Genomic DNA, 14362 nt, shown 5'->3' with positions numbered 1-14362 from the left:
GAGATGTGGTGTTAAAAGAAAATGCTAGCAGTTACTGAATTACTTGTAGTGAGGTAAATTTAAACATGTGCAAATACAAATTTTATGAAACCATGACTTGGTGGTCACTGTTAATTCATTTAGTGTCACTGCCATCTGAATCAGAAAAGCAGAAAAGAACAACATTATTTAGTGGCTGAAAGCATTCTCTAGACCAGTCACATAAACGAGTAGGTTGATCTGTGCACGTTGACAGTTTGAATGATCATGTACTCTGTACTCTGGGTCATATTTATTGATTGGATAAACATAGTACTCTGGGTCATATTTATTGATTGTATAAAAATCAACATTTTTCAAAATGATTTCACATACTACAAGCATTTTCTTACTATGAACTGCTTTCAAAATGGAAGGGAAAATAGACCCTTTGGTAACTTCTGAAGATACAGGATGCAGCAGTAACCAATTTCAATGATGGCTGATGACTTTGAACTTATCAGTTATAACCAGTGAGTGACTAATTCTCAATACTATAGCTGAAAGCATTTTTTTTTCAAAGAGACTCTCAGACTTCTTCATTCAATTAGTTACGGTGTGCCTGGTGATTCATAAAGTACACACAATGACATCCAACAGGGAAGAAATCAAAATAGGTCCACAGTAAGCCGCATTCCATGTCAGTTAAGTGTCATCAGTGGTGGGAAGAAACTGCTATATTTGAGTGGGTTAGGAGTGATAATATTAAGTCCCACCTCTATGAGTCATAGACACTTTTCGCTACTACAAAGTGTAAAGTAAAAGTACAACTCAACTTTTGAAATATGTTAAAAAATCAGAAGCACACTTTTACATTACTGTAAATTCATCTCATTGATCTGAAACAGCCTGGGTTATTTTTTCCTATTCATTGCTTAACTAAGCAATTTTCAAAACTACAGTGCCCTCAGTCTAATTCGGATCCAGACTTGGGACCGACCAAAAAGTCTGCATTAGACAGCAGTCCTTGTTACTTAGAAATTTGCCATATCAGTGCCTGAAGGCACGAATTATTCCCTGGTCAAGAGGATGGAGAACTGATGTTGTGTTGGCTGTAAGATATTTTACTGTAACACAACTGAGCACTATGCCTTGAGGGTGGGACAGATTATTGTCAATAAACAAAAGGGTACAAATCTTTCTTTTCCCCATCTGTCTGTTGATCTAGCCAGTCACTGAATATGTGTGAGGTGATCCAAGCCTTCTGATTGGCTTGCTAAATTATAGCCATCAATGATTGTTGGAAAGCGAACTCTGAAAACGCCAAATACCAAAACCAATCAACAGGTTGTTTATTCTAAGTTTCTTGGCCAAGTGGACTTCTTGCTAAGTCTGGATTATAAAGCAACGCTTTTACGTGTCACTACATTTTCAGGCCAACACTTTGGTCTGAAATACAAAATAATGACAGTCTGGGATACATAGCTTTTTCAATATGACAATAAAGAAGGATTACTTAAGTTCAGTCTGGTTTATAAAGCATTCCCAGTTGGACAGAGCGCTCTGTAACAGCACAGCTCACAAAACAGAGATGAAGGAATCAACTATCAGCTACTTGACAATGGATTTCTTTTAACTTTATCAACCTTTTGCTGACATGTTTCTCAGCTCTAAGATTAATGTTCGATGTTATATACATAATTACTCTTAACATCCTGTGTCTTTCTGTTTTGTGAAAGTACCCAGGGTGTACTGACACATCCAGATTTCACCATACACGATTTAATTAAGATTTGGGGTATGTAAATAAGGGGCCTGATACTTATACTTGAGAAGTTGATAGTAGAAGGTATGAGTGCCCCAGTTTAACATGGCAAGAAAAATTACAACTACAAACATCACCATCAAAAGGTTACAGCACAAGTTAACTGACTATACTGAGATTACTACGAGGTTACATTTTCCGTAGCACGGAGTTGCATCTCTGAATGTGAAATTTCACATCAAGTGTGAATGGCATGTGTTTCATGTGGAAAGTGAGTATACCTATAGAGGAACTCACAATAACTTATGCACCGAACATAAGCAATGAACAGATGAAATGGCCAGTTGTTGGTATGATAGAGGAAGGGACATACATAATCCTAATTGTACAAATGTAAGGCATATAAAACAGTGTAATTTCTCCACTGTGGGACAACTATCATCAAGTGCCTGGAGTTGTAGTGAAACCTGGGTGTGTCCAGCCCGAGACAGACACCTTGACAAGATTATCTCATTTCTAATCTGCTCCTGCTATCAATGAAGATTTCTGTACAGGAAGACAATTGTCAACATCTTCAATCAAATACCATCTCTCTGCCTACCATAGGGGCAAATATTGTGGGGAGGGGAGGTGCAACATGAAGGATGGGCTGTGATCCAATGGCATTACACCATGTTTACAAACAACTCAAAGTTTTGCCTCCAATTCACAGACGGCAGAACACATTATTGGCAAAGTCGTTCTCAGTTTGGTATCTCACATGACAAACCAACCAAGAGACATTTGACAAGTCAGACTAGCTTATGCTGTTAAAATAATGCATCCTGTAGTTGGACCATTTGCAATGGTTATCAACATAACGTTTTCTTTGAACTGCAAGACAATGCCAGACCATGGTTTGGAACTGATTCATCTATTGTTGTACACTTCCCTGCTCTTAAAATGTGCTTGACCAGGTTCAAGAGTGTGGAATGGGAACGTCAGTCCATGACATCAACACTGATGTTATGTAAGAAGTTCTGCATCAAAACTGCAGTATGGCATGTAGCATGTAGTCTAGGACCTTGTAGCTGCATGAATGGCAAGACACAGTGTCCGCATTAACACAGAAACCTGCATTTTTCATGCAAAAAAAACAATAAAACCACACAAAAATTGGATGCATAGATTCTGATCTACATAACTGATCACTGAAGACATGTAAATGCTTCAGGATAGGTCAAGTGTATGGTCGTCAAACTCAGAACCTGCAGAGCTCATTAGATTCTTGATGGTCTGTTATGATATTCTACCTCTGAAAAACAGTCTGCTGGTGAAAATTGACTTCCATAACCTAGGTGAGAATACATCTGGGATGGCTGCTCAATTCATAGATAAATTATTTCCATTGTTAACACTTGTTTATTTACCATAACAGCTCAAAATCTTACATGACCTTTAGTGACTATCATCTTACTAACAGTAGAAAGTATCAATGAAATACCAGCACATGAATCTCATATCAATATGTATGCTGCAGACCTGTCAGTAACTATCCATTTCATTTTACACATTCATACAAAATAAGAGCATAATGTTTTTAACCTACCTTGAGCTTGAGCAGATATTCACAAATAGCATGGCAGATTCCAACACCCTCTTCAGCACTGGTGCCTATAGGAAACAAAATTGTTAAAACTCTATACTTTGTGTGAATATAATGGAGAACATTACAGCAATTAATCACAGTGCCAAGTAAAACTTGGATAATATGCATGTTGTCCAAATTTTTTTTCATGCAACAATCTTTTTAGTGTTTGGAATGACTGTTCAGTTTATCCTATGAGGGAAATATGTGTACAAGTCACAATTGCAAAGCTCACACATTACATATTACATACAATGTTAATACCTTGCAACTTTAATGGGCAAATTTTAAATCTAATTTGTGACATATGCTATAGACAGTTGAAGAATGTTTTTATCACAAAACAAACAGACATGTACAAAAAATCATATGGACAATTGAATGTATTTATCAATAACCATTGCTTGCTCATGTTGGTGTGCTTAAATGAACTAAGAAGGCAGTGTTTTGTTAACAAACAGAGGATCAATGGTATAAATATTCTTAATGTCTCACCTCTTCCAAGTTCATCAATGATGATAAGACTGTCATTGCAGGAATTCTGGCAGATGTAGTTGATCTCCTTCATCTGAAGCAAGCATTTTACACATGCCTCAGTGAGACAGCTGTGCCAATTACTGACAAACTAATTTACGAAACAATTAACTAAAACCATAAGCCATCATTAAAAAAAATTACTTCTACTTTTATTGGATAGACAGCACTAATTATCTCAGAAAAGAACTCATTAAAAGACCCTATAATAAAGAAACCAGTTTTCTCTCTGACTGACCTTGTCACTGTCATAAAATATATCAATGGATTTAGCATGTATTTGGTCTTAAATAGCTCACCAACATTAAACATGACTTACAGAGTGATTTTTTCATTTGTCTAAGAAAGTTAATTTGTTGCTCAAAAGACATTACCCATACACAAGTAGTGTTTCTGTCCCACACATACCACCACATACCCCTTGTGAAGTAAAATGTAAATGAAAGATTGCAGTGAGAAACTATACCCCTAGATATATTGTCATAATCTACTTAACCTTTTACATCACTGTGTGATATATTTCACAACCATGTAAGACTAGGCTTCTTTCACCACCATTCCTCCAATATTTTCATAACATTAATGCTACGGATAACACTGCATTCTGTGTTACATTTTACAAAGCAAACTATCATCTCTTCCTTAATTGGTCCTGTTAACAGTGAAATGCATGTTATAACAGTGAGTGAGTGAGTGAGTGAGTTTAGTTTTATTGCACTTAGCAATATTCCAGTTATATGGCGATGGTCTGTAAATAATCGAGTCTGGACAAGACAATCCAGTGATCAACAACATGTACATCTATCTGCGCAGTTGGGAACCAATGACATGTGTCAACCAAGTCAGCTAGTCTGACCACCCGATCCCGTTAGTCGCCTCTTACGACAAGCATAGTCACCTTTTATGGCAAGCATGGGTTGCTGAAGGCCTATTCTACCCCGGGACCTTCATGGGTCCACGTTATAACAAAGCCATAACATTACCAGACCTTGTATATATATCAAAACATAGGGGTTTTTTTCCAGATTGGGACTTTTTACTGGCATTTGAAGCAGATTTGGAGCTGAATGTTAGCCTCTGTGCAGGTGTAGACAAGTCTCAAATTCAATGACATTTAGACTAAATGATAACATCCAATTCAGCTCAGGGTCCAGATTTTCGAAGCTCTCTTAGGGCTAAGACAGACGAAAGTTAATGTTAATGTATGGCACTTACGACTACCTTAGCACTAAGAGAGACAGATCTAGGCCCAGATCACAATCAGATAAAGTTAAGCAACGATGAGCACAGACAGTGTTCGGGTGGATGACCCGCAGCTTAACTCCTGAAAGTTTCTAGGATTTCAGTCCTGCCCTACAACCAAGCACATAATACATGTGGTCTCGCCTTAGGCAAGTGAGTTTGTTCAAAATTGCTTATGTTCGCCCGGCAGAAATGGGTACCCGGTGAGATAAATCATGTGACTTTTAACCTTCTAGCACCACACAGGCAGCTTAGGTTATCAAGGGTAATAATAATCAGATTGTAGCACTTTGAGCATGCCCCTCCATGGCGTGGAATTCAGCGCATTACATATGCCCCTATTATTATTATTATTCATAAATCCTCTTTTAGTTTATTGGTATCATTAACAGTAAAATACAAGTCAACAGAACAGAAACTGCTTACAGCCAGACCAATTTTATCAAAGTTTGACAAACAAACCTCCAACATAAATGTTGATGAGTTTGTTTCCATGTCATCATCACTACCAATACGTGAGAAGATCTGACTGGCAATCCGGAAGGATGCATACTGTGCTGGAACAAAGGACCCAATCTGTGCCATGATCTGCAGAAGAGCTACTTGACGTAGGTAGGTCGACTTTCCACTCTGGAATACGTAATACCTTCTTCAGCAGCCAAATCATTTTCAGTTTGCATATATAGTTAATAATTACTTAAGGTTTTGATTCGTTGGTGTCTCAAACACATCTTCTAATCCTTGCTAATTTCTTCCATATATAGTACGTATACTTCATTGGATTTGTTAAATTCCTGATTGTCTGAAACTCACTTTGGAGTTCCACATATCCAACTATCCAGCATGAAAATTATCTGACTGTAAACGTCAACCCACTTCAAACATAATTAACTGTGAACTAACTCCATTCACACAATTTCATTAAATGCAGGGTACTTTCTCATGTTAATGAGCATTGTAGCAAGCCAGTGATTATACATACATCAACAGACTTCTTTCATAGAAATCTGTAATCAAGGAATTAAATAGTTATTCCCAGAGAAATTTTTCAGTAAATACTTTAATATTTACATGAACAATTACAGTTTACAAAATGTAGGCATTATTATTATTTTTCATATTAAATCGAACATATTGGCTGCCATTTCAATTTAGAGAGGCTAAACATAGCATTGAACAACATCGAAAACACAGCTGTTTATCTCCTAATTAATGTTTTCACCTTCATAATTTATGGTACATGTTCAAAGATCTATCCCTAGAAAATCTGATATGATGAGTTTAATGTGAGAGTACTTTTGACAGACACATAATCTCTTCACAAAGAATATGACACTGGCAAGATACCAGATAGATGTTATTATACAAACCATGTTTGGGCCTGTGATGATAATAAAGTTGCTGTCCTCGGATGCATACTGAAAATATAAAACGTTTGCACTACATTATTTCAGTACATACAAAAGCTACAATTACAAAGCAAAACTGTCATAATCTTTGAATACCAATCCAAAACATTTTTAATCCATGCACTAAGCAAATACTTACAGTATTGTTGGGTACAGGGGCTTCTACTCCAATATTTTCTAGAATGGGATGACGGCCCTGTTTGATTGCTAATGTGTCTGTAAATTCTGGTCTCACTGCAGAAGATGATACACCACTGACAGAAATGTTATATCAGATACATCATGTACAAGTATGTATTTTTAACATTTGTATCTATCATATTGTCAAATTGCACAAACCAAGGTCACACATTAGACTGCTTCGATTACAATGATAACCTATAGTTACATCCATTTGTTTCAGCAAAACGATGAAAATAAAAATACATCTCCTTTGCACATATACTAGGCAATCAAAAGTATACTGACAGAAAATTATAAATGGAACATGCATTGTCAAGGTCATCCTTAAATGATTAACAAATTTCATTTTAATCAACTTCAAATGCCTAATACTATCATACATTATTTATTTAAGAGGGTGTCTTAAGACATATACAAAACAGATATAGCCAAGTACCTTTAATCCTAAAAATGATAACAATGTAGCAAATTATTGTCTTTATACTTATGCTGATCAAAAGTAGGTCTACTAGGAATGGCAATCCAGAAGTTGAGGAGATGAAGGCTGAGGACAAATTTTATGGATATACAACTTCTCTATAATATATAGGCAATGTTCTACATAGATTCTATTGTCACTGTCACTTGCTTGAAAAGTGACATTAGAATCCATGTCAAAATGTCACTTTCACAGCATAAAGAAGTCCTATATCCATAAAATGTGTCCCCATCCTTAACTTATTTGGATATTGGGTTACAAATTCTTAAACAACAACACACCATATGAGGAAAGACTGCAGGCCCTGGCAAATGCAAGCATCATGTCCAGGTTTGAAACACATTCAGACAGCTTGTACAGGCAGCCAATATGCTCTCGAATGTCTCTCAGGAGATCAGACACAACACTGTAACAAATGTACAAATTAACATTTGGTGACATGTATACAAAAATCATGCAAGAACTGATACTAATAGTTGATTCAGTATGACGCAAGTATGCAGTGATCGTGGTAGGTTTTGTACACGTGCATCCAGAAATAAAATTATAAATATGTAGTCAAAATCTTTTGCGTGAAAATTTTTTAGTACAATCCGGAATCATGGTAAAATTTATTGTTTGTCTATGTGTTACTTTTAAAAGTACTTTTTAAATTTATGTAGATCAGAATCTATGCATCCAAAACACACGCACAAAATATTTTTTGTGTGGTTTGATTATTTTTTTGTGTGAAAAACGAAAAACGCATGTTTCTGGGTTAATGTGAACTCTGGTATACATTTTCACTATACATTTACCATTCACATGAATAATTGATTTTCTGTAATTATGACACAATATATGAGTTAATTAGACTTTCCTCCAAACATATGAGGCATTAATATATTAACATTAGATGTTATAAAAACTACCTGATGTAGACATTTATGTAAATTGGCTGTTGGTAGATGTGATTAACGGGAAGCATGACTGTTTGGTAACACTTATACATGTAGTAACTCATCAACAAAAGAAAGACAGAAACACCCAGTAATTTCAATTCTGCAGATAATTGAAGACAAAAAAAGTTGTGATACAGGGCCTATACTTTCAAAGCTCTCTTTGCACTAAGGTAAATGTAAGTTACTGTTAATATATGGTATTTACGACTATGTGCTAGCACTAAGAGAGCTTCTAGGCCCAGGGTGAGATAGAAGAAAATCTATCAATAAACTGATCACTGCCTTACAGGGGCACTGATGCGGAGCAATTTCCGTGGACTGGTGTAAACTTTTGTTATTGTTTTTTTCCCGTGAGTACCCGGATGATATCCCAGAATTCGTGACTGGTTCGTGACCTCTGCTGCGCAGTCCGTAAGCGCAATTGATAGTTTAATTATAGACAGATCAACTGAGGTGAAGTCATTTTTACTTCATTCCAAATGTATTATGAAAACAAATGAAACACTTTGGAGGTTAATCATCTGCCCGTGGCAGAAATGGTAAAAAACTATTAGGACGGAAAACGTCTCTATATTTTGTCTCATAACCCTAGTTAGTTTATGGTCATACTAGTATGATTCTGAAAATTAATAAAAGAACACACGATCTGCTTATACTCATAGTAAATTTCTAACATAACAGCAACATTTATACATTGTATAGAATGCCAATGTGGATCCTATTTCACACACATACGCGATCTAGTGTGTTTTTTCTGTCATACAGATTCTGCTGAATGCTACAACAAATAAATTAAAACAAAATGAAAAAAAATGAATGTAAAACAGACTAATTTTATAGCAACGATGTCAGGCTACTACCTTGTTCAGGAATGTATCCATCAATATCCACGTAAAAGAAATCGTATTCCATTCATCTGCAGCTGGTAAGTAATCCTGCTCTGTGTCGCGTGTCTTACAACTGTCTCATTTGCGAGAAAGTAACACATCGTTTCACGTCTTTCGTTGGTGAAAACCAGATAAACCTCTGATTGGTCTCCCAAGATAGCACACCTGGCAACTAATTGTATGATGTCCACTATTCTTAATTTAGTTAACCAATAATGAGCAATCAATCAATCAACGTAAGGGTGGTTAATTTTATGAAGGGAGGATGTTGTTTTTGCACTTACACTTTACGACAGGGTGTAGTCATCCACACACACTGCCTTTTGACAAATCCGCTAGAAGATAAAAGTAATTAATCAATCAGTGAGTTATCGGTTAATCCTTTGATCGATGTTTGTTTTTGTAACTTAGTTGATAAGCCCTCTTGCATCACTTACATGCACATATTACATAACATACAATACATTTGCCATTACAGACCTTAATTTATAATGTTGAGTATTTACTCCAGACAGGAGAAATGCCAAATGGGAACCTTTGTTGAGTAACCGAAGTTGTGTTACTACTAATTATACCTGTTATAAATTCATGAATTGACCATCAAGAGAATGATGACAAATAACACGTGTAGGTTTACACCATCAAACGCGAGTTACAGCAAGGAAGATGTAATCTCTGTGTCGCATGCAGCCTGAAAACACTTATGGGCCGAAACTGTTTTGAGGATACCAACGAATTTCGTTACATAAGGAATGCACACGGGCATTTGCTGTGTACTTGGGTAAATAGGTGAAATAAGGGTTTTTTACGTAAGAAAATTTTCAGATTTCTCTACCATAGGCAAAGTCATCGTTTTTTGTTTACGAATTCAAATAAATCAACTGTGTGTTTTTATTATCATAAATAATAAACCATTGTAGCTACCATAGCTACCAAAAGTTTCGTAAGATATTTGCTATCACAGCTGAACCAACACTCAGAATTACCTAAATATAAAGCCTTGCAATCTTCCGTACTGAAACAAATGGCTACATGCCTGTAGACATCATATTTTCCATGTAACATGATTAAATATCAGGTTAAAAACACTGAAATAGGATCAAATTGGATCAGTAACTATACCATCCAAGCATCCGAAAAGAACTACACTGCTGGGATATTTGGTTACGATCAGACAAGGAATACCATGGATATTTTTAAAGAAATGGCATATGATGGGCATCCGGCCTCCCGACTGTTTAGGTGAAGAAATTCTGCTAATATGGACAGGAGCCCAGTTCCTTTGTCCGTCACGGTCGAAGGAGCGGGCGCTGACCAATTTGCGGTTTGATTTCGTAATTAGACCGTTGGCGAGAAACATTATTCGCTCCGTATCAGTGCCCCTTTAAAGATTGAAGACATACTACAGTAACTGTAAGATCCAAATAAGTACCCAAGTTCTAAAAACTGATATGCAAAATGCATACTTACATGTTTGTCATGAGATAAATCTCTTGTAAGGATTCCTTGATACGATCTGAGGAGACAATAAATGCATTTACGAAAATAACAACTACTAATTTCACATACAAATCACACGGGCGGGTACAGCAGTTTGAGAAAGTGGGGTGCACACTTTTCAAAAAGGTGGGGTGCACATTTCATTTTCATGAATGTTTCATTCAATAAACTTTCATAACAAAATAGGGCATCACAGCCTTGCATTCTGCCTCTGAATCCACCTATGGATCTCATGTTCTGAAGAAGTTGACAGAGAACTTTTCCAATGTCCTAATACTAATATTTAGCCAATCAATGTTATTGCCCAACTGATCTGTATGCACTAACACAGAAGTTATGTAATGATAAAGACTGCATTTATTAGCACTGTACCACATAAAGTATATCAGGAAAAGTGAAATTCCGAACCAAAACCATCCAAGAAAAAGCTAAAAAAATGACAACACTAAATCATCATCATAAGTGTCAGTTAATGTTTTTTGTATTAAGGAACAATGTATGTTAATGAGCTTAACAATACAATTCTTCTGCCATGTCAACAAACAGAAAAGCACATACAGCAACACAATCCATTTGGAGGGTGAGTTTCCCTGTTAAAAATTAACAAAACAACTTACCATTCAGTTTGATCTGTGGATAAGTGGATTTGACCAAAATTGTACTTTCCATTGCTATATGTACAAAAGGTAATAGGATCTACCTAGAATATACTATACCATTTTTGTTCTATATTTGAAACGAAAATGATCACAATCATTGGTCTCTGTACAGGTCACTGTACAAGTTACTGTGGCACTGTATCACTTACATCCATCACATTAACTTTATTTATTAAATCATACTTATCAAAAATTCTTGAGAGACAAGACATGCTAGGCATATACATAAAATAGCCATTGAGACCCATATAGTTTGAATTACCATATACCTGTGAATTCATGCCAGAAATTACATACTATCACATGCCAAAAATTTATGGGTCAGCTGACCTTCACTATCTATTATACTGGACAAAAACACCAGGGATATATTTAAATTTTGAATGAATGAATAATGATCTATTTACTGATCGACAATCTGATGAAATAGCAATAATAAAAATACCAATATCCCTAAATTCATCTGACCAGTATATTTGAATTTTTCAGCAAGAAAGACCTGACTCTCCTGGAAAACAAAGCCACTGGGTGCATTGCAAGTCCTTTTTCAAGGCTTGCAGAGGGTGGAGGTGCTTGCCAACTCTTCCAAAATGGTGTTATGATTACTATTTGGTCGTCTTGCCCTATTGAAGAATGTAACAGAATAGTATTCATGATAGCCAATCAATATATCACTACTTTGATGCTGCAGACAAAACCTGTACATAGTCAGATGTGGACAAGGTATACAGGATGCTGACTGAATGGGTAAATATTCATAATGACAGAAAGTTACACAGTATGGCAACCCACTGATCATCACTACTGGATACCAAAGGGACTTGTTCTATCCTGAATCCCCTTAGAATCCCTGACCAACAGGTGCACTACTCACCAAGTCTGATGTGGTGAAGTTGAGTGTGCTCTTGCACTTGGTGATCTTGATGAAGATTCCTGGCAGTGTCTCCTGTGTGTAAGCCTCCTTCCCTCCACAGTACAGCTGGATGTAGAATCCACGCACTGTGTTGTATGCTGTCCTTAATGGTAGGCTGTATTTCTCACCAATCTGCTTCACCATTTCTTGAACATTGCAACAGTCTCTGCTCAGGACATCAGGGTTAGTTTTCAACAAACAAAACTATCTGATATATACTGTTTTCATAATAGTAAATCACAAAGGACCCTTTTTTTGCTTTAAATGGTTTTGAATATTTTCAGTGCTAAGTAAAAAACCTGAATTAATTTTAAAACACCACTTTCAGAAAGTATGCTGCATCCAACCTTCTATAAGTTAAGACTTATATGAAGGCTTATTGTCAATTGACACATTAGCAGTGATAAAGACCTATCAGAGCTGAGACCAGCTTCTATGACAGGATATTCATATACATGTATTTGAAATATGTTAGAAATAACCATTGTTTAAATACTATCAGACGGTATTTACCAAATAGATGCATAAGTATAGATCACAGTCATCTGAAAATTAATACATAAAAGCAAATTATGTTTTCATCTGTTTCCTCTGGGTATATGATAAACTAAAGGGCGAAAGAAAGTATAAGTGGAGTTTGATGAGTGGTAAACAAAACACAACAAATCAAATTGATGAAGTGTGTGTATGTCAATGATCATTATTAGGCCACAAAATGATCGGAATACAGGCAACACATAACATGTGGACATTAGTAGGGTCCAACAACTCATTTTTCAGCGATGACTTAAGAGCCACACATGACTGTCAATCATTGTCCAAGTTCAAACAACAAACAGAACATGTCTCAATATTGTGTATGACCCCCACGTGCATCAATACATGCCATGACACGTCATCTCATTGATGACGTCCGGCATCTGATGGAAACGACTCTCGTCAGAAAAGAGTATTCGGCACCATTCTCGCACTTGCCAGATTTGAACTTGCCTCGCCCATTGTAACCTTCAGCGTCGATGTTGTGCTGTCAGGAACATTCCTCTGAAGGGACGGTAGGCTCTGATTCCTGCAGCATGCGATGTCCCAGTGCTGTTGCAGCCGTCGCCGTTGCTGTGACAAACATGTTGCGTAAATGAATTGCTCAAATTCGGCCATCTTCCTAGGGTGTTGTGACACATGGTCTTCCCGTTCTGGGTCTGTCTGCAGTCCTTCCTGTCTTGTCGGTAACATTGCAGCAGCCTGGATACCGTTAAAGGAGTGCACCTGTAAATTCGTGCAATCTGGACCTGTGTTGCTCCCATCTGGTGCATACCAATCGCCTTCTCTTGCTCCTCTCTTGTAAGTCTAGGCATATCGATTTTGTGCGCTTTTGTCAACTGTGTTGTCCACCGATGGTTTCATCTTATTTATACGCCGATTTGGCACGTGCATCTCCCTCTGCAGCTTTTGCACGTCTTTTACCATTTTTGGGGGCAGCGTGGTACCACCGGTCATGATATGTTTGGGAGATGCGATTTTGCATCCTTGTGCTTGGGGACAACTGTCTGAATGCATACTTTCAACAAGCTGTCAACACTTTCACAGTAAATTGACGTTTTCCAACCTATACTTTCTTATTACGATGAGCTTTAAACCTGTCTATTAGAAACCAACAAGTGTCATTTACCTGCAATGTCATCCACAATCTCAGTGTACGTTCTTCGACCAACATCCAGCAAACCTAAAATCAACAGATGAAGAATTATTCTTATTATGAAAGAAAATAGAGACCATTTCAAAAGAATATTCAATCAAATATTTTTGTAAAACAAATGTGGCATATCATATTACCATGTTCAAATAATTATACACATAATGTAAGTGAACATACTTACTTTGGAAGATAATCTATTGAAATATTGAAATATGACTAACATGCATTTATCAGGTTATAATAGATTCATACACAAGATCACTGTTTCTACTTACCATTAAGATTTGGCTGAAAGACACAAAAGAAATTATGCCATTACTGGATAAAGGTCAATAATCCTTATGAGCAAAACAATGTTCCCTACTGTCAAGGTTTCAGGTGACCAGCAAGTACAAGTTGTTATGCGTTACTGTTTTCAATGCAAATGTATATTTTTTTACCTTTTTTTTTTTCGTGTGTGTGTGTGTGTGTGCGTGCGTGCATGTGTGTTGGGGGGGGAGGGGATTTGTTACGCCCGAAAAGGTCCTATCTGCAAAGGCACTGTTCAAGTCTGTAAATATTTTCTTGCACACT

The 14362-nt window shown here is 36.6% G+C and overlaps 2 protein-coding genes across 2 annotated transcripts in view; one reads left to right on the top strand and one right to left on the bottom strand.

The window, feature by feature from the left end:
* The window catches only part of LOC137297648 (mannose-1-phosphate guanyltransferase alpha-A-like), a 510132-nt gene that overhangs the window by 158595 nt on the left and 337175 nt on the right, over positions 1-14362 (top strand). The gene's annotated exons all lie outside the window — the stretch shown is intronic.
* The window catches only part of LOC137298675 (mutS protein homolog 4-like), a 29711-nt gene that overhangs the window by 7135 nt on the left and 8214 nt on the right, over positions 1-14362 (bottom strand). Inside the window, exons 11-21 of the mRNA XM_067830956.1 lie at positions 14065-14077; positions 13763-13816; positions 12058-12242; positions 11142-11154; positions 10495-10540; positions 7478-7602; positions 6675-6769; positions 6497-6544; positions 5589-5756; positions 3846-3918; positions 3312-3376 (exon numbers count right to left, since the gene is read on the bottom strand). Of these exons, the coding sequence (XP_067687057.1) occupies positions 3312-3376; positions 3846-3918; positions 5589-5756; positions 6497-6544; positions 6675-6769; positions 7478-7602; positions 10495-10540; positions 11142-11154; positions 12058-12242; positions 13763-13816; positions 14065-14077 (885 nt within the window). The remainder of the gene's footprint in view (positions 1-3311; positions 3377-3845; positions 3919-5588; positions 5757-6496; positions 6545-6674; positions 6770-7477; positions 7603-10494; positions 10541-11141; positions 11155-12057; positions 12243-13762; positions 13817-14064; positions 14078-14362) is intronic.

This window comes from Haliotis asinina, chromosome 10, assembly GCF_037392515.1.
Source record: "Haliotis asinina isolate JCU_RB_2024 chromosome 10, JCU_Hal_asi_v2, whole genome shotgun sequence".
In the NCBI taxonomy this organism is placed as follows: Eukaryota; Metazoa; Mollusca; class Gastropoda; order Lepetellida; family Haliotidae; genus Haliotis; species Haliotis asinina.
Note: the sequence above shows the minus strand (reverse complement) of the source record. Positions and strands in the feature narration are given on the sequence as shown.